We start from the raw sequence: 25,871 nt of genomic DNA, 5'->3' as shown, positions 1-25,871 counted from the left end.
TAAAAAAAAGGTGACGGGTGTTGGAGAGGATGCGGAGACAGGGGAACCCTCGTGCCCTCTTGGTGGGAACGCACACCGGTGTTCCGCTGTGGAAAACAGCGAGGTGGTTCCTCACAAAATGAAAACCAGAACCACCACATGACCCAGCAGTCCCACTTCCAGTATCTGTATCCCCCAAACCGGAAGACAGGATCGGGAAGAGAATCTGCATTCCCACAGCATGAATCACACCATCCGAGATGCAGAAACAATGTACACGTCCAACAGATACGCAGTGAAGAAAATGGCATCTGTACCCACAATGGTTTTTCTGCCTTTAAAAAGCAGGAAATCCAAATAAATAAATAAATAAAATAAATTAAAAAAAAAAAAAAGGTAGGAAATCCTACCATTTGCAGCAACGTGGACGGACCTGGAGGACATCATGCTAAGCCAGGTAAGCCAGTCCGAGGACAGCCGTGGCATGACTCCTCTCCCGTGAGACACCCAAGGGACTCGAGCTTCTAGACTCGGAGAATAGAATGGCAGTTGCCAGAAGCTGGGAGGAGAGGGGAAAGGGGAGGTGTTCAATGGTTGCAAAGTTTCTGTCCCCCAAGCTGAGTAAATTCTAGAGTAGAGCTCTGCTGTGCAACATCATGTCTACAGTTGACAATAATGGATTGCACGTCTAGATGTGTTGAGGGCCCAGCAGCCTTCTCACCACCCACCCACACACCCACCCACTCCCCACGCACACAATATAACACCAAAAGCAACTACAGTGACAAAGGGGCACAGGGAAGCATTTGGAGGCGTTGGATAGGTTTGTTACCTTGGTTGTGGTGATGGTTAGACAAGTATACACATATCCAAACTTACCAGCTTGTAGAAGTTAATTGTGGGCAGCTTCTTGTAGAACAGTCATACCTCAATAAAACTGAGAAAGAAAATAGCAGAGGCTCTCCCCACCCCCTGCCTCCCCAGCTGCCCGGCCTGGCCTAACCCTGACAAGGTCTGAAGCCAGCTCTGGGTGGTACTTCCTCTCACGGAGGCCAGCCAGCCCGCAGCTGGGACTGGGCTTGTCCCCAGGGGACGTGCACTTCTCTGAACAATGTCGGGAAAGGAAACCAAACGCAAAGGCTCTCGGGTTTTCTGCTCATTTTTGGCTCTGGGGGAGGGGAGGCAAGAAGGGCGAGGGGCTTCACTAGGGCCTGGGGAGAAGGGGCCGGGTTCGGAAGGCCCACCACGTAACAGGTAACATAGCGAGAGGCTCTTACTTATCGAAAGCTGTGTTTTGCTCGGCTCTGCGTTACCCACTACCTTGAATTCTTTAAACAACTTTCTAAGGTAAATTTATTTTTGAACAACTTTATTGAGATATGTCTTATATACACAATTCGGCCTCCTAAAACGTACAGTGCAATGGCTTTGGGTATATTCACAGTTCCGTTCCAACACCTTCACAGTTTTTGAACTTTCTCATCAAAGAGGAACCCTGTACCCCTCAGTCATCACCTTCCAGTACTTACATGCCCTCAGTCCTAGGCAACCACTAGTCTACTTTCTGTCCCTATAGATTTGCCTATTTTGGACATCCCAAAGGACGGAATGTTGGGGAAACTGGAGGTTCAGAGAGGGTGAGTGACCAGCGTAAGGTCACACAGCTAAGAAAGTGGCTTGAATCTAGGTCTCCCTGTTCAAGTCCACACTTTCCTGCTACACCACAGGGCTCTTCTTCTTTCCAATGACAACATTAAAAGCAGCTCTGACAGTTGAAGCAGGATGCCTGTTTTAGCTTGTCACATTTAATCCTCACCACCGCCTGGGGAGGCAGCTTGGGTTATTATGCCCATTTTGCAGAGAGGGAAACAGAAACACCAAGGGCCTAATGGTCCAGGGCACCATGGCGGTTAGCCAATGGAAGAGGGTTATGGGGTAAAAAAAAAAAACAAGTACATTCCGAGCACTGGTGAGGAACACAGGATAAAAATTAAGGCAATTTTGATGAAAAGACATTTTTTTTTCAGGTTATTCCTCCTTCCTCCTTCTTTCTTTTTATATGAAAAGGAAAAGAAAGTTCCCTCCACCCTTTGAGGTCACTTCCTGACCCATTTGTGAATCTGTGTGGAGTGGTTACAGCTTCACTTCTCCCTGCCTGAATGCCTGGTAATGTTTTGGATGGGCAGTGTAGCTATGAGCCCGTGGGTGCTGGCACCACACAGACCAGTGTTCAAATCCTGCCTCCAGACCCCACTGACTTAACACCCTTGGGTCCTCCCTGTGAAGGGTCCTTTTCTTTTCTTTCTTTTTTTTTTTTCTTTGAGAGGGTGGCTTCTCTTCCAAAGCACAGTAGGTAGTGTCGCTTTGTATTTGAGTCCTCCCAGAAGGCAGTGGGGTGGGGAGGCGCTAATGTCCCAATTATTTTGACCAAACGAGCTGAAGTTTAGGAAAAGGAGATGAGGAACCCCAGCGACTCCTGTTCATTGCAGCAGACGCCTTTAGCTGTTCACTTGAAGATAAACAACGAGGCAGAGAAGAAAAGCAAAGAAAAAAAATATGAAGAAGCAAACCATCTACTGTGTCCATCACCTCACTCAGATATTTTAGCTGCCAAGACGCTGTAGGCTTACGACTGCAGGTTAGAAGCGTGGACTACATGTTCTTCTTTTCTTGCTTGACCCCAGGGACCAGGGAAAGCTCCAGCCAGAATTAGCATCTGTTTGGACAGAGGTCAGGAGCCAAGGCTGCCAGTAGTGATCTCCAAAACTTCTGATTGCACACAGTGTCCTTTCGTCAGCAAGAGATTCAACACGCTTCCTTATGCAAGCAGATTTTGGAATAGTAAATTCTATACATATTTGGTTGCACAAAGGTATCATGCACATGGTATAAATAAAAGGTACCAAAATAAAAGTGTTAAAAAGCTTGATGGAAATAAATATTAAGTTGGGAGTATTTACAAAAAAAAAAAAAAAGGCAAAGAAATTTAACCTAGAGTTAGGTATTATTTCTTGGAAATTGACCCCATCATTCCAAGTGGCTAACGTTTTAAGAAGCCTTTCAAAGATCTCGTTAGAAAACAGGACAGTAAGGGGTCCTTGGTGCCTAGTCACCGGGGCAGGGAAAGAAAGAATTCTATGGATTTTTGAGGTTGGTGAATGTGTCCTGTGGCTTCTCTTAGAACATTTGCAGTCGGGGCAACATTCAGAGTTTCAAAAAACGCTCCGAGGGCTCTGTAGGCGACCCGCAGGCTGGCCTGAATCACCACGGAGACACCCGCGTCAAAGGTGCACGCGAAAAGTTGGAATAACATGATTTCGGGAAACACAAGAATGGAAAAGAGCCGTCAACTAAGCAGCCCAAGTAGGCATCCAAAGACCTCCTCCTCCATGTGCTTAGCTCACAAGGGGAGCCATTAAAAAAAATCTTACTGGGAAACGGGGAGATCGGTTCCCAATTCTACCTTCCTTACAACAAACTTTGGGGGCAGCGCGGCTCCGATCCGCCTGACAGATGGGGAAACCGAGGCTGGGCGTACTGAAGTGGTTTGGCTCCGGTAGCAGGAGGTGGTCGGACACCAGCGCGGCCTCGGCGACGACTTCAAACTCCGGCCGCGAACGGCGGTGTCCAGGTGAGGATGTTTCTTTATTGCACGCCCAGCACCTGGACGCGGGAGGCGCCGCATAAATGCTACGCGGGCGCCTGCGGGTCCTCGGGCAGCTTGTCCCCGCCCCCCCCCCCCCCCCCGCAGCCTCAGTTTCCTCCCCCGGCCGCGGACGAGGAGCCTGGGGTGCGCGGCGCGGCGGGCGGGGCGGGGCGGCCTCGGGGCGGCCCCCAGGAGTCACGTGGCGCGCGGCCGCGGCCGAAGCAGAAGTCGCGGCGGCCGCGTTGGAGGGCGCGCGCCGCAGGGAGTGCCCGGAGCCGGGACCCGCGGCGGGGGCACGGCCAGGTGAGCGGCCCGGCTGGGCGGGAGCGCGCGCGGGCGCCCGGGGTGCGGTGGGAACGCGCGCTCGGAGTGGAGGAGCGCCGCGGGGCGCGGGCAGGAGCGGGGCGCGCCGTCGGGGGCCCCCTGCCTGCTGTGCCCGGGGCCGGGCGGCGCAGGCGGGGGTCGGGGCCTGGCCGCCGGCCACTTCCTCACCGGGAGCGGCGCCATCTCGGCGCTCCGTGCGGGCGGACGCCCCGGCTTTGAATGGGAACCCGGAGGAGGCGGCGCCGCCCGCGGTGGGGTGGGTCGCGCTGGCGTCGGCGTTCAAGGCTCCGGTGGCCGCGGGGCCCCGCGTGGGGTCCGGCTGTGTTTCCCGGCCACGTCGGTGCCCGGGGCTCGCTGACTGCCGGCGGCCCGGCGCGCCCCCGGCACTGCGGGGTATCACGCCGGTGGGTGCGGGCGGGTGGGTGGCGGGTTGATCCCACGGCCCGCGCAGCCCTCGCCCAGAAGAGACTGGCAGAGTGTCGGGGGATTCGCGATTCCCGCTCCCACCCCACAGTTGTGTGCATAATTATATGTGTTTGTGCGTTTTCCTGGTTATGGTTTGGAATCCCAACGAGGTCCTCCCGCCCCATCGCGGAAGCATTTGAGGGAAAACGGCTCTTTTTAACAAGGGTTGGCGCCTGGAGTCTGGTGGAGAATGGGGAGGGGCTCTTCGAGCGCTCTGATCTTAAAACGGACTGGAAAAGTCTGGTGGGTTGAGGGGGTGACGTGGCACAAGGACACAGGTGGCCTTGTTAATCAACTTAATTTGAATGTCAGTTCCAGCTGTGTGACCCTGGGCACGTTGAAGAACCTCTCTGTGCCTCAGTTCCTTACCCAGGATACTGAGCCTACTCAAAGCTACATTCCACGGCTTTTGAGAATTGGGGCCCATCTCTGAAAAGGGTGCCCTGACCAGTTCTTGACCCTCCCTGGCTAAGGGCCTTGCTTGGGGCTTGGCCATCATCCTTAGCTACAGTTTTGCAGAGAGAAGCCGATTTGGGGGCCCATGCCGGGCGCAGGCACTTAGGCTGCTGCAAAGGTGTGTGTGCCTTGTGTATACCAGTTCAGGCTTCATGGGTGCAGAAACTGCCTAATGCTGCTGCCGTCTCCCCAAGCCGGTCCCGCCATCCCCACCTCTCTCCTCCCCTCCTACGTGCCTCCCCACCACCTTGAGAGTGTCACGCTTGTCTAGAAGAGGCAACGTGGGGACCCCATGAATAGCCCTTTCGCTGGGTGGATTTGGTGAGAAATTGCAAGCAAGAAAACTTTAGAACGTTTCTTAATTTGGAAAACAGTAAAAACCCAAGAACGAAAAGCTCATCCGTATGTTACCTCTTAAATTAATAAAAAGTCAAGACCTCGTCTCTCCCCTCCCCTCCTCTGAAAGTAACCACTTTCGCTAGGTTTATACCCACGCAGCCTTTGAAAAAACCTAATTCTATGATGCATACAGGTTTGCCACTCTTTTTCACCTCTTTTGTGAATCTTTCTGGATCCCATTGCTTGGAAATTTTCCTGCTATCTGATAGCTACTGAGCCCTCTTTAGGGTGCCTGTCCCATGAGTTCTGTAAGGGACCTCCCTGCCAGTGGTGTTCTTTTCTGTTACAAATAATGCTTCTGCGAACATTTTTGTGTTTCTGCACCTAGGTGATTGCTGATCAAAGCATTTGCACGTTTCACAGTTTAATAGATGATCACAGGTTGCCCCCTTAAAAACAACACTCATTCTCCTTCCTCCCTACGATGGTTGACGCTGGCTTTTGCTCCAGCAAAAATCTCCTGTTGCAGGGTGGGGGGAGACGCAGCAGTCCCCACCTTCCTTTGAGCTGCTGGGGGTCAGCTACCTCCCTGTGATGTGACTGTGCAGAGTTTAACAGAGGATTGTTCTGTGGGATTTCATATGCACCCCTGTATGGGCTTAACGTACACCAAGGAGGAGAAAACTTCCCTGCTTCCTGGTTCTGGGTCCTGGTAGCCCAGAAGTTTATTTCAAGAAGAACATGACAAGTAGAAATGGCAAAACCTCTTATTAAATCTCAGACACCATAAGTCATTTTGCAAAGTTAGCCAAGGAGGATGAGAAACGGGACCAAAAAAAAAAGGATTTCAAAGCCCTTTCTTTCGTTCTTTCCTCCCTCCCTTTCTCCCTTTCTTCTTTCTTTCTCCTTCCTTCCTTCCTCTTTCTTTTAGCAAAAGCAAAATGGAAATTGCCTATGATGGCTAGTGCCCTCCCTTGGGGAGAAGGCCTTGGACACGTCCTTGCCTTAGTTGCTGAAGCATCAGACTCTGGAAGCCCGAGTCAGGAGCTGGCTGGATTTTGTTGGTTGACTGCGAGGATCTTGTGGCTATGAGGACCTCTTTCTGGTTCTTGGCGAGAGGCAACAGAAGCCCAATCCACTGGGCTTCTGAGTGGAAGTAACCAGAATCTTGGGGGAAGGTTATGTCCAAGGCCTTCCCAGAGCCAGAGTCAGAAACAACTGAGGGTCCCAGTGCCTCTGGGCAGGCAAGTTTAACCGGGGTGGAGGTGTTGTGAGAGAGTACGTGTCCCCTGTTTATGCCCTGCTGTACGTTGGCCTGGAGACCGAGGAGGGAACTCCAGGGGCACATGGCTGGAGAGTGGTCAGCCCAGTGGAGAGCTGCAGAGCTGGGAACAGGTGCAGATCCTCCTCCTGCCGCTTTCCAGCTGCGTGACCTTGGACAAGGCCTTCACACTCTCTTGAGAGGGGTGGGAGGGCCAAACTAGTTACTTTCGGGCCAGATTCTGCTGCAGAATTTTGAGTTCCAGAAGGCAGATGCTGAATGAGTGGGGACATGGGATTCAGAGCAGGGTTCTCATCCTGGTGCTGCCAGGTTCCTGTGTGGCCTTGATATGTAATTTTCCCTCTCAGGATTTGGGTTTTCACCTCTGATGGTTCTCGTTGAGTTTAATGAGATAAACCAGGTATAGCAGGTGCAGACCCCCTGGGGAAAGCCGGTAAACAGCTGGTTCACCAGGATGAGACTGGTCACGAGCACCTTGTTCACGGGCTTGACTGGACGATGGGGCGATGAGGCAGGAGGCTCATCTCCGAGTCTGTAGCCCAGCCTGTGAGGCCTGCAGCGTGCTGGGCCTTTGCTTAAGCCTGTTCCTCTGATGAGAACACTGTTCCTTCCTGCTTCACCTTTTAAAAGGATTGGATTCAGATACCCTCTCCTCCCAGAAGCTTCCTCCTACCTCTCTAAGTAGGGGTTGAGCTGACAGGTGTGATTCCAAGTGGGGAGAGAGCAGGTGGAAATCATGGTTTTATCTCCAGCTGCCAGATACCTGCGGAAGGTGCCTTTGGCAATAGGCATGAGCTGGAGGGAGGAGGGGACAAAGGGCAAGGCCTGGGCCTCTCCCCACTCTCTCTCATTTGAATGCCAGTCCCCAGCTCAGTTCCCAGCACAGAGGGAATCCTCATCATATTGAACAACGGCTGGATGACTGTTACCTGAGGCCCTGCCAAAGGCTGGGACTGAACATACGTTGTAGCTTTCAGTCTTTTCAGTGTCCCCCTTGAAACTGGTATTATCCCCATTTTACAGATGAGGGAACTGAGGTCCTCATTATGAGCAGCTTCGCAGGAGGCATTCCAAAGGCAGATCCAGATGGAAGGCTTGCATGAACTTGGCTGAACACCTGCCTCTCTACAGAGTAACGCTGTGGGCTCCTAATCCTGTGGGATTTGGGGGAGGGCAGTGGGGAGGTGACAAGACGCAGGGAACAGTTGATGGCAGTAGTAGCAACAGCTAAATCTGGGGATCCCTGACTTTGCATCACTGTTTGAAGGGCCCCAAAATATACTATCCAGTTTAATCCTTCCAAGAACCTTGGAGGTCTGTCTTCCCCTTTCCAAGGAAATAAGGCTCAGGGGTGGGGGAGGGTCTAGAAGGTCTTCCCTTGGGCTCCCCTCTGCAGAGTGGGGGGTTCCAGAGCCAGTGCTCAGGCCACCACGGCAGCACACTGGTCAGAGGGGTTGACGGGATTTCATCTTGTTCGAAAGGTGCCCTCCATCTAGTTCCCGATCTGCACTGGATGGTAGGGGCTGGGACAGAAGCAGGACACCAGCAGGGCGATGAGAACAATCCAGGTGTGAGATCCTGGGAGGAGCTCGGGAGCGGGGAAGATGAGTTGCATTTGCTGATGGTTTGGATGTGGGTGTGAGTATGGCCAGACCTGGATGGCTGCAGGATTTGGGGTCTGGCGTCTCTCTGTGTGCCTGAGTGGTGCTCCAGAATACCTATTGTACGCTGAGCAGAATGCGGGGTGCCCCTCGCCATCCCAACAGCCCGTTAATAGAAGGGATGCAGCTGAGACTTGTGGAGGTCACGCAGCCGGTCCAGGGCCACACACTAGGCCTCGAACTTGGGGCTGCTGGGCCCTGACATTTTCTCTCCTTTTGGCTCCGTTTCCATGCAGAGGTCTTCACAGACACATTCTGATGTGGCTTAATATTATTTTTTTCTGTTCCCAACTTCACTTAGGAAGTAAGGGGATGCTGAGGAGCATTCTGTTCTAGACAGAACAGAAAAGGATGCTGGGGCGGGGCGGGGCAGGGGGTTGGGGCCCAACTGGCTGCTTTGGCTATTCAAATCTTCGACAGCGTGGAAGTCTGTAGGACGGTAGGGGTCACTGCCAGGCTGGGGTGATTTGGTTATTCAAAGTCAGGATAACAGTTCAGTCACTGAGGCCAGGGGGTCCTCCCCCACCTCCAGTTCTATTTAAACCTCTGTGTCCTAGACGGGCAGTCTGAACGGTCCACGATTCCCCGCCACCAGCACCTCCTTCTAAAAGTCATGCTGATGGGCATGAGACAGGATTTCGGCTGTTAACTCATCCCCCTGACCCAGTTAACAAAAACCAACTCACTCCTTTATTCTGCCCTTCTAGCATCCTCTTCCCTCACTCCTCCCACCCCCTCTTCTGCCGACAATGATTGCCCCGGCCAACGTGGACACCCTCCCCGAACACGAGAAGAGTCAGATCAAGAGGGCGCTGGAGCTGGGCACAGTGATGACGGTGTTCAGCTTCCGCAAGTCCACCCCAGAGCGGAGGACCGTCCAAGTCATCATGGAGACCCGCCAGGTGGCCTGGAGCAAGACCGCCGACAAGATCGAGGGTTTCTGTGAGTGACCCTGGAGCCCCGGCCCGTGCACCTGTCCCCTCCCCGTATGCGCGTGCTGGCTCCATACCTTCTCTTCTTCTTCTGGAAATGCACGTGTGGCCGTTCTGTCTGGGTCTCCTCCGCTGGGGTTTAGAGCGGGTGGGGGAAGTTCGGCCAGAAACGCCCTGGTGAAGCGACAGAGGCTTGCGTGGGCCAGCTTGGAAGTGACATTGCAGTGGCTCACCTGGTCTGGCAGGGGTGTGCGCCCTGCCGGATGGCACGGCGGATCCTTTAGTTTCTGCTGCTGGTCAAGCGCTCTGCCCTCCTCCTGGCCCAGGGACGGAGCTGAAGAGACTCCAGCCTTGCGAGCCACATGCCTGTTTGGTTTTACCAAGAACCACAGAACCAGGGGCATTCGCTCTGGGTGGGCAGAGTGTGTCACTGAGGTTCTGTAGCTTTTAAATGAAGTTTTGGTCCTGGGGGCGGGGTCTTCTGTCCCCACTGGCCTTAGATTGGGCAATTTGCTCAGTTCCTAAAGTTTCTAAGACTGTTTTTTAACAAACGGAGTAAGGAGGCTTAAGCAATTTTCAGTTGCAGACTTGCTATAATTTGCCTTTTCTTTTAAATGGACTCGTTCTTTAAAATGTCAGTGCAATTGAAAAATTAAAATACACACTGGGAAGAAGAAATCAAACAATTCATTAATACAGATCTCTCCTCCCCAGCCCCACCCTGTGCCCCAGGGCGAGCTCATTACCAAGCTCTTCTGTCTTCCAGAGTATTCTGTGCTTGGATCCTGTGCAGGTTGCTTTTTTTTTTTTTTTTGCAGGATGGGTCCCTACTACTTAAACTTCTGCACCTTGGTTTCTTTTTCTAATGATTATTTGGTGGTGGGTTCTGATCCACACATGAGTCTACCTGATTCTTTTGTGGCCACATGGCGTCTGACTGCTCCTAAGGGTCCGAGCCCCCGGAGACCGACATGGGGTTTATTTCCGGTCTTTTGCTATTAGCTGCTGCTGCCATGCTTGCATTCCTCCCCCCCCCCATTTTTTTTTTTTTTTTAATAATAGTGCTATTGAGATAGAATTCACATACCACACAATTCAGCCACTGAAAACGATCAATTCAGTGGGTTTTAGTCTATTCACAGGTCTGTGCAATCAACCACCTCCATCAATTTTAGGACCTTTTCATCACCTCAGAAAGAAACCCTGACCCTGGCGGCCCTCACCCGCCTCCCCTGCCCTAAGCAACCCCGAGTCCACGTTCTGTCTCCGTAGAATGCCCTGTTCTGGACATTTCCTACAAATGGAATTCTGTAATACGAGGCCTTTAGTGTCTGGCATCACTCCCTTGGCGTGACGTTCCCAGGGTCCATCCGCGCTGGGGTGTGTGTCGGGACGTCCTTCCTCTGTGTGGTTGAGCCGTACCCCATCGTGTGGATTTCCCGCCCACCGATGGACTTTGGGTTGCTGCTACTTTGTGGCAACTGTGAATCCTGTGGCTGTGAGCGTTCGTGTGTAAGTCTTCCTGTGGGTGTATGTTTTCATTTCTCTTGGGCATATGTCTGGGAGTGTAACTGCTGGGTCATATGGTAATTATGTTTAATTATTTTAGGAACTGCCAGACTGTTTCCAAGGGGGTTACAGCATTTGGCATTCCCACCAGCCGTGTGTGGGGGTCATTCTCGCATGCTTTTATTCTTCTGACCGGGGCACCCCTGAAGGACAGCTTCCTATAAGTGTTATTTCTGAGTCAAAGGGCAGTTGGGCAGCACCCCCCCAACCCCAACACCCGTGAGGTCCCTGTTCCCAAGCTTGAAGCCATGCTTCAGTGGATTCTGAACTTGGGCATTCAAAGGTGGACTCTGCTATCTTGGCATTTTTCTCCATTCGATTTCTTGTCATGAGTCAGATGAAACAGCTTTCCAAAAGGCTTCTCCTGGCTTTGGAGCCAAGCAGGTCTCAGGTGGCACAGAGCCCAAAACCCCGCTTTGAAAATGCCCATGTGAGTGAGCATCCAACTTTCCTCCCAATTTTGCTTGCATTTGGCTGCACTTGACCTCCCAAGTGGCCCGGAACCCTGTTGGAGCTGGGGTGGGGGCGGGGGCCTGCAGGGAAAATGCAGGGGTACCATGCTGAGAGGGGGCAGTGGGTCCCAAGCTTGACTGACAGTCAGAAATGCCTGGGGGGCTTTTAAAAGCACAAGCTACTGGAACGTTCTCCTGAAGCTCCTTCTACGGGGCGTGAGGTGGGATTTTGGCTCCTGAAATCATGTCCTGTAGCTCTCCGCCTTCAGTTAAATAAATGCAATTCTGTCTTCTCCCTGGAGAGTTTGAGGATGACTGTCATTCACCAGGTAGTTTGGGATTCAGTGTTTTAATCCGCTCCCCAGTGGTCCTGGTAATTAGCTGGGTTTGGTGTATGCTGCTGCTGAGACTTCCACACATGCTGCTGTCCCTCCTTCCGTAGCTGAGCGTGGGCTCTGCCGGGCACTGTCCTAGGTACTGAAGACATGGACGCAATTAGCTTCCGATCCTCACGGAGCCAGCTTTGCTGCACAAGGTGCGAGCAGCATGGGGTTTGACTGGGAGCACTGTTGGAGGAGCATGGCTGTGTGGCCGTGGGCGAGCTCCATCTGCTTTCTGAGATTTAATTTTCTCGTCTCTAGAAAGGGAATGCTACTGGTGTCCACCCGGCAGGGTTATGGCTGGGAACGAATAGATGAGTTACTGATACGTCAGATGGCTTCAAGATGGTGCGTGGTACGGGGTCGGCACTCACGCAGTGGGAACCTCTGCGGTATGTTTGCCATTCTTGTTGCTAACGACTGGTATCCAGCTTGTCTGGGGGTGGCAAAGTCTTGCTCATGTGTTTGGACTTTTTCTGGAGGGCAGCGGGGGTCCACCGAAGGGTTTGCTGACAACGCGATCCCATTGGCATTTTGAAATGTGCTGTGGCAGTCCTGTGTGAGATGGCTGTGTTCTTGGTAAAGAAACTGAGAAAGCCAGTTCTGGGGGAAAGAGCTTAGTAACTGTGCTCCCTGCCCACTCAGAGAGCAAGCCTCCAGGTCCTCGATGAGGCCTCTCAGGGCTGAGTTTCCAGCCTGCTGTTTTAAGGGTGACCTCCCAAGGGGGACCCAGGCCACAGTGTTCCTTCAGGGCTGCTAGTTAGCAGGACCGTGCAGTTTACTGGGATGCCTGCTGGCTAGCGTGAGGGAGCACGGGCAGGTGGCTTTGGAGTCCTTGGCAGATGGTGTGTGACTTGTGGACAGGTATCCTACAACTCCCCCCTCCTGCCCTGCCGCCCATGCAGGCCAGGGTCTCAGTAGACACACATGGGTCCTGCTGTCTAAAGCAGGGAGTGGTTCTCCCCAGGGCCATCTTCCCCTCCCCGACTCGCAACGCCCCGCCACAACCAGGAGCCTGTAGCAATGCCTGGAGATCATTTTAATTGTCATCATTGGGGATGGGGCGTATGCTCCTGGCATCGCATAGATCCAGACCACGGATGTTTCCAAACCTCTTACAATGCACGGGACAGCCCATACTACAAATCATAATCCAGTACCGACTGTCCGTGGGGCCGAGGTGGAGAAACGCTGATTTCAGGTGACGTGTTGCTTTGCTTGGAGCCATGAAGTGTCAGTAGGTATAACGGTCTCTCTGGACCCTGCCATGGAGAGGCACTTATACGTGTTCAGCCCATATTGGCTGTCCTATCCAGAGCTGGACCATGGGGTGACAGGAAGAAGTGTGGGGCCCCTGCCCCGGTGGGGAACGGACTCCGAAGCCAGCCATGCGGGGGGGGATCATGTGGCGAGGACTACAGTGAGGGTCTGGCCTGTAGCTTGTGAGGAAGGGCGGCTCTTAACCCACCTGGGTGTGAGGGACATCGTAGGCAATAGGGGGAGGCCTCCTCGCAGGGGAGCTTCTCGTTGGGGGAGGTGAGGGAGGGGCTGCCAGGTGCATGCAGGCTGGCTGTCCTGACCTGGGGTCCACGGGCGCCCCTGACTGTGACCAAGGAGGTTTGTGGGTCAGAGATTAGGGCAGGGCCCCCCTGGGCGAGTTTACTCTTCGTGGCCTAGACTGAGGTCATTTGGTGGGATTCAACTGGTGTGTCTCTTGGTCTGGAAGGTTCCAGAATCTTCACTCCCACATCTGGTGCCCTGGTGGCAATGGCTGACTGGGTGTCTCCTGCCTCTAGCTAGTCCCAGAGTAGTTGGACTTATGATGGCGCTTGGCATCCCCCCGGAGGGTGGGTTCCAAGAGTCGTAGGTGGAAGCAGCAGGACTTCTTAGGGCTTAGCCCCAAGTCCCAGCACATCCTTTGTACCAGCTCAGGTCATTGAGGCCAACTTGGGTTCAAGAAATGGGGAATCTCCTCTTGGAGGAGGAGAGGCCTGCGTGTCCAGGGTGGGAAGGAGCTGGTGGTCCCTGGCCACTGTGAGGGCACCTGGACTCTGGATCCAGACTTGTAGCTCAAGAGTATGTGCTCTGGTGTGCCCTGTGCCTCAGTTTCCCTCTCTGTCAAAGTGAGATGATAGCTCCTATCGAGTATGAATTAGATGAATTTTAGGATAGGCAAGAGTTCAGTGGATTTTATGTACTTTTTTTTTTTTTTTAAATATGTGGGAGGTACTGCATAGTTGGAATGTAACACAATAAAAGAATAAAAGAAAAAGACACTGGTGGGGCGTCCCAAGGCCTGGCTTGTAATGAAGACTGTGGATCTTGAACCACCAACCTTGGCTGTCTGTCTTCCTCTTGCTTTCCAAAGGGAATGGTAAGATGGTGACTGGGAAGCCTTCCAGCGCCGGCCTCCTGGAGCTCCCCTGAACATAGGGAGGGAGCTCGTGGGGCAGCTGGGAACTGCTGTGTGTGTGGTTTTTCTTTCCTTCCAGGGGCACCAGCTGAGTCTCCTGTAGAAAAGAGCCCACTTGGGTTAAACCTTCAGGGTCCTCCTGCATCTTCTGCATTTGGGAGGCCTGGAATGTGGCTCGGGAACTGACGAGACTCCCGCTGTTTGTGGAGTCCGAATAGGGCTGGTGCAGCCATGAGCTCCTTTGAGGGAGCGGACGGCGGCCGTCTCCACTGAATGGGCATGTTTCCCGAGGCTTTCTCTTGTGCTTGTGCATGTTTTCTCCATCTGTTTATTTTTGGCAAGTTGTGGCTGCCCATGAATTGAGGGGTTCTCGGAAATAGGAGCTGTCTCGGAGCCCTGGTGTGGGGTTCTTGGCTTGCCCCCCCCCGCCCCCCCCCGCCTGAGGATGATGCTGGCGTGGCTGATGACGAGAGCCGCCTCTGACGAGTGCTGTCTGTGTACCGGTCCCGTGTGCAAGCGCGTCACGGACACTGGCCCGTCAGCTCCTCACAGCGACCCCAGGACGCAGCCATCCTCCCTGAGCTATTTACGAGGACACGGAGTCCTGGGGATCTAGGAGCTGCGCCCAAGGCCACACAGCCGCAAAAGGGCAGAACTACACTTTGTGCTCGTCCTGTCTGCCATCAGAGTCCCGGATCTTCTTCCTGCTGTGTTTCTTTGTCCTCCTGGGGGCTCTCGGTTGGTGCAGTTCTGTGCATGATAGAGAAGGACTCTGCTGGGGACCCAGAAACAGCGGCTCTGCTCAGACTTCGTTGTTGACGACGGTGGCGGTGGGGAGCATCCCTTCCTTCTATGTGCAGAGGACGCGCTCTGCGGGGCGCTGGAGATGCTGGGAGGAAGGGGGCTCTCCATGCGCCCTGGGGAGCTGGGGGACAGGTGTGCCAGGAAACCCGCCTGGGCTTCATAGTCATTAAAAATATATATATATATTTTTGAAAGTTGTTATTTTTTCAAAATGTTTTCAAAACCTTGGAGAAGTGACTGTTTTTCCGCTGGCATGTTCCATTTAAGAAGAAACCCAAATTCTTTCAGTCAAACATCCCATCAGAGAAGACTCAGCCAACATCTTCCCTGTCTATAAACTGATTTATTGGTTGATTTAGATGTGCAGTACCGGTACATGATAGCACAGACTCTAGATCCCAGTGCCTGGGGTCTGATCCCAACCCTGCCCCTTAGTTGGGGTGTGATCTGGGGCCACTTGTCATCTCTGTGTCCCCATTTCCATGCCTTTAAAAAAACTAATGGAAGAGCCAACTGCATGAGACCTTGGGGAACATTAAATGAGTGCATGGGAAATGCTTTCAACATTGCTGAGCACAATGGAGACAGATGCTCAAGTCTTAGCTGCTCTTGTCATCCTTGTCACGGTCACTGTCACTGTCCTAACCAAACGTAAAGGCAAATGGTACTATAGAAAGGATGAGATGAAAATTAGAACTCTCATCTACATAGTGATTTTCCTTCCTGACCCTCTCTGGGGTATATATTCTCCATGATAGAGATTGCTGGTGTAAAAAATAGAATTGACCTTTTTATTCTTTTTTTTAACTTTCTTTCTTTATTAAAGCATGCACGGGAGGTGGGGGGCAGAGGGAGAGGGACAAACAGACTCCATGTTGAGTGTGGAGCCTGATGTAGGGCTCGATCTCACAACACTGACACCATGACCTGAGCTGAAATCAAGAGTTGGACGCTTAACCACGATCCATCCAAGAGTTGACGGAACCATCCAGGAACCCCGAACTTTTTATTCTTGGTATTGACTCAGACCTGCTTGTACGCTGGATAGGTAAGGACTTGGTTTCTGTGGTTGTTCAACGGCTTTCTGTCCTGGATAATGATCACTTGATGTTCTTAGAATTTGTCCCTTTGTTGATTTAGGAAATACTCAGAGAGGACGGAGTGAGTGTTGGGTGTCACACTTGCTGTTGGGGGTGAAGTGGTGAACAGGGCAGTGGAGATCTGTAAAGGAGCCTCTAGTGCCTGTAGTTTTATGGGGAAGAAAAAGCCAAACTAATCATTCGATCATTTTGGATCGTGATGGATGCTAGGAAGGAAAGAAACTGGGCGCTGTGACAGAGTGACCAGTGAAGAACACTGTGTTAGTAGGGCTGGTCTCCGAGAAGCTTCTCAGTGGAGGTGACATTTGAGCTGAGACTTAGTGTGTGAGAAGGAGAGAGCCACGGGAAGCTCTGTGGGGAGAGCATTCTAGGCAGAGGGCACGGCAGCCAAGCTTCTACGTGAGTCAGGGACAAAGTGCAGTAACCAAAGATTTCTTCATACAGTACGAGTTAATCACCCAAGTCATGAAACAGTGGGTGGGATTGAGGGGTGGGGCTTGCTGCCTGGCACCATCACTATCCCCTAAGACCCCTGAGACCACCTCAGGAGCCTCCGTGTCCAGCCAACATGCAGGGGAAGAGGGAGAGTGGAAGATGCCTTAAAGGGTTTTATGGGCCAGGCCTGCAAGCTGGACGGTGCCCAACTTCCACTGAGAAGAACTTGGCATGTGACCAGCTGCAAGGAATACTGGGAAATGTGGCCAACCTCTGTGCCATTAAGAATGGGAAGTGGGTTTGGTGGGCATCTTCCAGACTCTTCCATGGCCCCTACTTGTGGAGGGAGCAGAGGTGGCTGGAGGATAGAATGATGACAGGGGCTTGGTTGGCAGGGGTTAGTTCTTGTAAGAATCCAAGAAAATGAACAGCCTCACCCTGTAAGTGGCCCTAGCCGGAAGGGGAGGTGGCGGAACTGAGGACTTACCATCCTGTCTGTGACAAGTACGGTGGCTTCTCTCCACGGACTGGGCTCCCTTCCTTGTCCTAGCAGCCATGGCTAGGTCCTCCCCAGCAAAGCCTTTCTCTAGCCTGACTCTCCTGCACTCGGCCCCCTCCAGGAAGCCTGAGGTGTCCCCACTCCCCAGGGATGGGCTCCTGAGGGAGGCCTGTGATTGGCTGGGCCTTTTTTTTTTTTTTAAAGATTTTATTTATTTGTCATAGAGAAGCGAGAGTGAGCACAGGCAGACAGAGTGGCAGGCAGAGGGAGAAGCAGGCTCCCTGCCAAGCAAGGAGCCCGATGTGGGACTCGATCCCAGGACGCTGGGATCATGACCTGAGCCGAAGGCAGCTGCTTAACCAACTGAACCACCCAGGCGTCCCTGGCTGGGCCTTTTTGAGCCAGGGCACAGGGATTGGCTGGTTTGAGACCAGTGTCCTCTCTTGGGGGTGGGCAGGGAAGGTGACCTCTCCTGTTGGAGAGCTTGGTCTGGCTGCTTCAGGGTGTATGGGCAGGCATGGGTCCCTGCCATGGGTTGAATTGTGACCTTCCCCCCAGATTCATACATCGAAGCCCTGACCCCTTGTATCTCAGCATGTGACCTCATTTAGAAATAAGATATTTGCTGATGTATTCGTTAAGTTCCTGCTGGCATCGGCTGGGCCCCTAGTCCAGTATGACCGTGTCCTTAAAAGGGGGAGAGACACACAGGGACAGCAGGCCCAGTGACGAGGGACACAGGTGGGAGGGGGCATCTACAAGCCGAGGCATACCACTGGTTGTCGGCAGTGCCAGAAGGTCGGGGAGAGGCACAGGACGGATTGTCCCTCTCAGCCCTCACAGGAACCACCCCTGTCAGCCACCTGACCTTGGGCTTCGAGCCTCTAGGGCTGTGAGACAATAAACTTCTGTTGTTGAAGCTACCCAGTCTGTGGTATTTTGTTATGGCGGTCCTAGCAGACTAAGACACTCCCCTTTAAAAGGGGCCCAAGGGGCCGCGCGGGCAGTGTGATCAGATGTGTCCATCTGGCTGCAGATAGGATGGGCAAGTTGGAGTTGGTTGTAAAGGAATTTAGGAGCCCTAGCTTTATTTCATGTGTCCTCTTCCTTCCCAGCTCTGCTGGTCTTGACCTGGGCCACGAGGACTGGCTAACCGTGTGGACTGTGGGGCCAGCCTGTGTAGGTTTGAATCCTGACTCACTAGCTCTTTAGCTGTGTGACCTTGGGCACGAGACTTCCCTCTCTGTGCCTCCATTTGCTCGTCTGTGAAATGGGAAGGAAGGAGGTGGTGGCTGACTTCTAGAGCTGTCAGGAGGCTCGTGTGCGCTCCTGTGGATCCCTCGTGGCTTACACGTCTTTCCTGCCTCTGGGAAGTACACCCCCTGAATTCTCTCCAAGCAATCAAGCCTCTGCTTTGAAGGACCCCGTGCTCATTGAGTGAGTTGTCGGTCCGCTCTGGTGCTCGCACATCTCTTCCAGATGTCAGGGAGGGAGCTGTTAAAAGCGACCCCTCCGCGAATCCTTTCAGAAGATTGCCCCCCTCCCCAGAGGACCTTAGAGATGAGCTTGCATTTTCGCGTATCAGGGTAGCAAAGGGACCTGGCTTCTGTTGTCTTGGAAGAGACAGACGTGCCGTGCCTTTTGGAGTGGGAGCCAGAAATCCTGGTGTCGGTGTTTCCTGCCTTCTGGGAGGGCATGACTTGGAGCCAGGCCCTCGGTGGTCCGTCTTTTCCCCAGACTGCGAGCTCTGGGCGGCAGGCACCTGTCTGTCCTGCTGACCAGCGAGCAGTCCCCAGCGCCCCACCCGTGCCTGGCTCACAGGGGATGCCGCCCGGGTGTGTGTTGAGTGGACGGGAAAGGAGCTAGATGCCCCTCTTAGCTCCTGCCTATCTTTTTCTCCCCAGAGACGAGAGGATCTGGGGTTAAGCTAGGGCATCCCTATGGCAACTTCCCTTTTATAGCCACACACGCAGGGGTTCCGGTCTCGGCCCTGTGCTCACTGGCCGCATGACCCTCAGTGGTCCATGCCTCTCTGTGCCTCAGTTTTCTCATGCGAGAGATGGGATGACGGCTTAGCTTCCCAGCGGGATCCTTGGGAAGATGAAATTTGTAAATGTACGTAACATGACTGGTGTGAACCTGATGGCTAATGATTTCCTGCATGGGTGTGTTCTGGAAACGTTTGCAGGGCTGTGTGTGCTTGTGTGTGCATGTGTGTGGCCCCTACATAGCGGTCACCACCTTCTCTGTCTTGTGCACACAGGTGGTCTTTTAGGGTTCAGGGCTCCTGGATTCCAGCCTTGGGTGGGCCAGCAGCTCCCCCCCCGGCCTTTCTCCTTGGAGGCTGGCGAGGCCTGCCCTTGGGGAGCAGGAGTATCAACAGGCCAGTGGTGATGTTTTGGAAATAGAATTGGAGACGTTGCCAGTTTAGAGCAGGGGGGCCTCTGTCGCTCTCCCAGCACAGCTGGAGGAAGCTTTCACCTGCCCTGAGCTGCGCTGGTGGCTGAGGGTGGGCGTGGGCTGCGGGGTGAGACGTGTTTAGTATGTGAGGGATTCTGTTCCGAGGAGAGGAAGAGGAACATGGAGACAGGCCAAGTTAGTGTCCACACAGCATGACCCAGACGGGGCGAGGAGACCTTGCGGGGCCCATGGTCAGGGGTGGGGTGGGATGCCCCTCTCTGGACTGGGGTCTGCGGGATGTCATTGGCAGGGGTCCCCTCCCCGTCATGCCTGCCCGATCCCAGCTGCAGCCAGCCTCTGCCGGCGGGCCTGGGGCCTGGCTGGAGAAGGACCCAAGTTCCCGGAGAGCTGAGAAGGGCCCAAGCTGGGGTACTGAGTGGGAAGGTTACACCAGTCGTCTGCTGGAGACGACTCTGAGCTGAGCTCCTCTGACCACCTTGCGCTCGGCCTGATGAAAATAACTCCGATTTTGTTCTCCTCGGAGAACTAACATGTCTTCACGAGGAGAAACCTCTTTAACTACAACTGGGGGAGGGTCACAGCCCCTTCTCCCTGACCCAGAGGCATGTGTGTGAATACTTGGTCTACAGCCTTCTGGATTTTTTTTTTTTTTGCAAGACCTAGGTACATTTTTATAAAAGACAATCCTTTTATAAAAGACACCTTAAAGGTGTCCTACCTTTTCTGTTTTGTGCTGTATTGTGTCCACTTCTTACTGTAAGTTGTTGTCTTAAGGCCTGACAGCCTGTGTTCGAATCTCAGCGCTGCCACTTAAAATGTCGGCGACCTGGACAAGTTGGTTAGCTTCTTGTGGTACCAGTCTAAAAAGTGGGGTCATAGTTGTGCCTCCCTTAAGGGATTCTCACGGAGATGAAGTGAGCCAATTGCGTTGCACACTTCGAGATAACGCCTCACGAGTATCCCAGAGCCCCCAGAAAGAGTCCACTGCTGTTGCTGCCGCTAGGATGACGCTGATGACAGAGACCGTGATTACTGTGCACTCTGGGGTGAGCAGAACAAGGCCCCCCTGCCTGGCCCCAGGACACCCCCCTCCTAATCTCCAGGATCTGTGACTCTTACCCTGTAGGGCAAAGGGCTCTCTACAGATGTGATGAGGTTAAGAATCTGGAGCTGCAAAGCTTATTCTGGGTTAGCTGGGTGGGCCCAGGGTAATCACAATGGTTCCCTAAGTGAAAGACAGAGGAAGGAGACTCAGATCGGAAGAGAGGAGGTGATGACAGAGCGGAGGTCAGAGAGGTCCACTTAGTTGCTTTAAAGGTGGAAGGGGTCCATGAACCAGCCACAGGCCGCCCCCAGAAGCCGGAAGAGGCACGGGAGCGGATTCCTGCATAGAGCCCTCCCGACACCTTGATTCTGGCCCCGGGAGACCCATCCCTGGCTTCCAGCCTGAGCAAGTGAATGTGTGTCGTTCCCGGTCACTGAGTCTGTGGTGACTTGTTACAGCAGCCATAGGACAGGAATGCACCCTTCTCTCCAACTTAGACAAATCATACTGGCTTTGGGCCTTTGTTCTGAAGGATAAGATACTATGCGTGGAGCTAAACATACTGCTTCCTCCCTGGGGAAACCAGGTTGTAGCTTTGGTAATTATTCCCACACATTTTTTACATTTCAAAAAAAACACAACCCCTTAATCTTTAATTAGCCTACGACCTGTTCCTTGTGAGGTGCCACACTGACACCAGCGGCTTTATTTTAAGTGCCCTTAGATTTCACTCAGGGAGTGTCCACGGATAGGACACCTGTCCTTTCAGTGATGTTTATTTTGATTTCCTGCAGAGGAAATCTTTCCAACTACACGCCTTCTGTTTTGTTTTAAGTGGCTACAACCTCTCCACCTTATCTTTTTATTTTTATTTGTTTAGTCAATTTTATTTGTTTAGTCAATTACTCTTCGGCTATGTTAGACCCCGATTCTGGGAACGTTCTTAGTGCTAACCCTCAGGCGCACCCCCGATTATCTCCAGAGGCTGAATGTCAAGAAGAGTTGGTGGAAGGGAAGGCTGCGTCCTGGGCTCGGGGCACAGTGTTCCATGGTCCCCAGGGAGGCCGCACTGACTGGCACGCACACCCGCCACCCTTGCTAGCGTCTGGGTGTCTGTGAACTTTCACAGATGGGACATTCATAGGCAGGGACGGGTCTCGTGAGCGTTGTCCTTCCTTCTCCCTTTAGGGCATTTGTTCTGTCCGGGGCTGTGGAAGCAGCAGCCCGAAGCCGCCGGTGGCTGAAGGCCATGCATCTCACCACGGCCTCCATGCGACCACTTGGGATGGTGGAAGGGAAACCTGGGAACCCATCCTGTGTGCCGAGGCTGCCGACAGGTCCTCATTGAACCCACACGGCAACCCCGTGAAGTTGGTAGTTTCCTCATCTTTTTTTTTTTTTTTTTAAGATTTTATTTATTTATATGACAGAGACAAAGAGGGAACAAAGCAGGGGGAGTGGGAGAAGCAGACTCCTCAGACTCCACTGAGCTGGGAGCCTGATGTGAGGCTCAATCCCACGACCCTGGGATCATGACCCAAGCAGAAGGCAGATGCTTAATGACTGAGCCACCCAGGTGCCCCTTTTCCTCAACTTCTTCTTTTTTTTCTTTTTTAAAGATTTTTAAAAAAATTTATTTGACAGAGAGAGATCACAAGTAGGCAGAGAGGCAGGCAGAGAGAGAAGGGGAAGCAGGCTCCCCGCTGAGCAGAGACCCCGATGTGGGACTCGATCCCAGGACCCTGAGATCATGACCCGAAGGCAGAGGCTTAACCTACTGAGCCCTGCAGACGCCCCTCCTCAACTTCTTGATGGGAAATTGAATGTGGAGGGAAATTGAGTCATTTCTGAGACTGACAGACAGGGTGTGGTTTAGTTACTCTTATCGGTCCGCTCATGTGTGTGTCAGGCCATCTTCTGGGGCGAGGTGGATGTCCTGCTCCTTTCTTGAGAAGCAGGCTTAGAAGGACCTTCCATTTTGGAATTGGTTCCAAACGCACGTAACTGTAGAGAGTTGCCAGCCAGAGCTGGGTCTGCCAGGAAGAGGCTGAGATCTGATTCCCTGAGGCAGGTGGCGTCTGGTCCGTCTCTACTTCTAACATCAGGGGCTCCCCGTGGGTGCTTAGTAAATGTGTGCCATTGAGCTACTACTCTCTCTCTCTCTTTCTCTCTCTGTCTCTCTCTCTCTCTCTTTTTTTTTTTTAATTTTTAAAGGAAGAGTCTACTTTGCATTGGTATAGATTTGCCTTCTCTGGACATTTCCTAGAAATGGAATCATAACAGGTCGCTTTTTCATCTGTCACGGATAACGCAGCTGTGAACCTCTGTGGACGGATTCTTGTGGAAACAGGTTTTCATTCTTGGAGTATAGACCAAAAGTGGACTCGGTGGGTTGCTGGTAGCTCTGTCTTGGCTTGTTTGAGGAGTGGCTGTGTTGTCTTCCATGGTGGCTGCCCCGTTTTACTTCCTCACAGCAGCGCGGGAGCGTTTGTCCGAGTCTTTGCCAACACTTGGTATTGTCTGTGTTTTTGATGAAACCATCCTAGAGGGGTTAAGTCCCAGCTCTTTGTGTTTCTGAGTTGCATTTCCCTGACAGCTCCTTGTTCTCTGTTAAACAGAGCACCTCAGGGGCACCTGGGTGGCTCAGTGGGTTAAACAGAGCACCTCATAGGCCCTTTGGTTGATGCACTATTTTCCCATCGCACACTCTCTGTGATGGTGACTCTCCTGGGGCCAGCAATGAGGAGAACATGGGTATGGACACTGATCAGCAGGGAGGTGATTCCTGGCCCGAGTCTAGAACTATACATTTTAATCCTCATTTCTGTGGTTGTGGGGATGAAAGGACCATTTGATGAAGATGGTAGCCCACCTAAGTTTCCTTCGCAAATGTCCAGGGTCACCCAGATGCCGCGGGTGAGGTGTGGCGTAGATTGTCCTTAATTTCAAGGTTTCATGCCTCGGCTTGGCGTGTCCACTTCTCTCCTTTCCGACTGCCTCCGTGAGCCCCTCCATCTGCTGCTTGGCCACCAGCTGTCCCCTAAGGGGAGATGGAATGGGGGAGGCACAGATTCCCTAGTAATGACTGTGTATCTTGAGCACAAGCCTCGAGCCCCCTCTGCGCCGTGCCTGTGCCTGCCAGCACGGGGTATCATGTGACCGTGTGTACGGATATTCACGTGTAGTTTGTGGTCATCACAGGAAGCCTGTGAGCCAGGCCCTTGAACTGGTGAGTTCTGTGAGCTTGGGTGACTGTCACGGTGACTGGCACAAGGTGATCCAGCTTTTTGGAAGAACGTCATCAGGCCAGTTTTTCCCACCACCAGGTGCTATAAAAACTTCAGGTTGAGCAGTTGAAAAGACCAGCCACAGAATGGGAGAAAATGTTGGCAAAACACAGCTGATCAAGGACTTGTTTCCAAAATATATAAAGAACTACCCCCCCATTCCCCCCAACCCCGGCTCTCTATTCTGTAGCCACACTGGGCTACTTCTAGACCGGTGGTGTCCGGAAGAACCACCAATGCCAGCTGTCTGCTTAGGTTTAAATTCTTAGTCACCACGTTGAAACAGGTACAAAGGAAAAGTTAAAATTAATTTTATTTTATGTGACTCCGTATATCCAAAGTACTAGTATTTCAACACGAATGCAATATAATTATTGAGACCTTATGTTCTTGTTTTTGGTCTAAATCTTCAAAATCCAGGGTGTAGGGGCGCCTGGGTGGCTCCGTGGGTTAAAGCCTCTGCCTTCAGCTCAGGTCATGATCTCAGGGTCCTGGGATTGAGCCCCGCATCGGGCTCTCTGCTCAGCGGGGAGTCTGCTTCCTCCTCTCTCTGCCTGCCTCTCTGCCTACTTGTGATCTCTGTCTGTCAAATAATAAAATCTTCCAAACAAAAGTCGAGGGTGTGTTTGATATCTACAGAGGATCTCCGTTTGGACAATTTCAGTTTTGCGTGTTTGATAGCCGTATCTGGTTGTAGCTAGAACTAGAACTACAGCGTAGTTCTAGAACGTACCTCCTCCTTCCTTCTTGCACTACCCACTTCCTTTACTATCCCCACGCTCTTCCTTCTTTCCCAAGTGACACAAGTGTGCTCCACGTGACCGCTGCTGCGATGGTCATGATGGCAAGTCTGCATCTTGATTCACGAGGTCCGGTTGCTTCGTTTTCCCTCAGAGATGGGATCGTGCGTGTCAGCTGGCTTTGCCCTCTGCCTGGGCATCTGTCCTAGACTGAGCCGTGACACCTGATGGCTGGGCCGGAGCATCCAGTTCCAGCTCCGCTTCTGCAGATTACTGGGTGGCCCAGGTAGAACCTTCAGGGGGTAGCCTGCATCCTGGGTGGCCTTGGTCAACGTGCTGACTGGGGAATGTGTGCATGTCCTTGTGTGTGTGTACATATGCGTGTGTCTTTCTCCTGTGGTGGCTGATTTCCCAGTGTTCTGTGTCACCTGTCCTGACCGCAGAGACTGTGCGTCTGATGGCCCTGTTCCTAGAGGCCCCTAGGTGTGGGGAGCAGGAACAGAAACCGCCTCTGCCTTTCATTCCCTGTTTGTCTTTCCTCGGCCCTCCTCATTTCCTCTTTGTCTTCGTTCACAGACCTCATCTGTGGATCAGGTCAGTGACCCGGGGTGCTGCTTTCTCTCAGCATCCACACTTGGTCCTCGTTATTTGGGACCCCAGTCCCAAGTTTGCCCACTCGCTACAATTCGCCTGCACCCCTGCACCAGATCTCATGGCACTTCTGTAACCGTTCACAGACATGAGCACGGCGGGGACGGGGAACGTTGCGTCGCCGGCAGGAATGTTCTAGCCGGTTTCTTGTTTCAGCTGTCCCACTGGGAACAGGTGTCCCTTTCTCAGATGGTTGTTGCCGTGTTTTTCCGTTTTGTGCTTTTTGAGTGGTTTTGTTGTTTAAAGAGGCCCCCAAGTGCGGTCTCGTGTTCCTGAGCACCCGAAGGCCAGGGTGTGGCTAGTGGAGAGAATGACAGGTGTATGACAAGCTTTATTCAGGCATGAGTTCTGGTACTGTAGGTTGTGAGTTCTGTGTCAACCAACAATGTACATCGAATGAGGAGTCTGGCTCAGTTGGTGGAGCATGTGACTCTTGATTGAAGGGTTGTGGGTTTGAGCCCCCATGTTGGGTATAGAGCTTACTGAACAATAAAATTTAAAAATAAAAAAAAGGAAGAAAAAAAAGAAGAAACACACAAAAACGAAGTTACATATTGATCAGTTGATGGAAATGTCACGACCCGGAGGCTCACAGGAACCTAACGCTGTATTTCCTTGGGAGCACTGGTTCAGTACTTGGTAATGCAGGGTTGGTGACTTTCAGGATGTGAAAGTCAGAATGCTCGGTGACTTTTAGAATGTAGGGACCGTGAAGGATTGAACATTGGCTGTATGTGTCAGTCCGGGGGGAAGACTCTGGCTCTCCTTTTGTCAGGGGCCCATCGCTTGGTCTGCCGATGTGAATTCTAGAAGAACGAGATGGGTTCTAGCCAGAAGATGGGTAGGAGAGCATGCCTCTGGCTTCTTCTCTAGACTGGAGAGAGAGAGTCTCTTGGCACCAAAGCCACCTACCAGAAGTCTCGTGGTACAACCTATAGCTCCAGGTCCTGCTTCTAGAACTTTCAGGCTAGAACCCACAGTCCCTGGAAGT

At 52.6% G+C, this 25,871-nt stretch overlaps 1 protein-coding gene across 1 annotated transcript in view; it reads left to right on the top strand.

Annotated features, from left to right (window-relative positions):
• The first annotated feature begins 3,823 nt into the window (after positions 1–3,823).
• The window catches only part of PLCG2 (phospholipase C gamma 2), a 141,305-nt gene continuing 119,257 nt past the window's right edge, over positions 3,824–25,871 (top strand). The window contains exons 1-2 of the mRNA XM_047712188.1: positions 3,824–3,928; positions 8,860–9,094. Of these exons, the coding sequence (XP_047568144.1) occupies positions 8,902–9,094 (193 nt within the window). The 5' untranslated portion in view covers positions 3,824–3,928; positions 8,860–8,901. The remainder of the gene's footprint in view (positions 3,929–8,859; positions 9,095–25,871) is intronic.

This window comes from Lutra lutra, chromosome 17 (assembly GCF_902655055.1).
Source record: "Lutra lutra chromosome 17, mLutLut1.2, whole genome shotgun sequence".
NCBI classification, from domain to species: domain Eukaryota; kingdom Metazoa; phylum Chordata; class Mammalia; order Carnivora; family Mustelidae; genus Lutra; species Lutra lutra.
The sequence above is the reverse complement of the archived record's forward strand: the minus strand, read 5'-3'. Positions and strand labels throughout refer to the sequence as shown.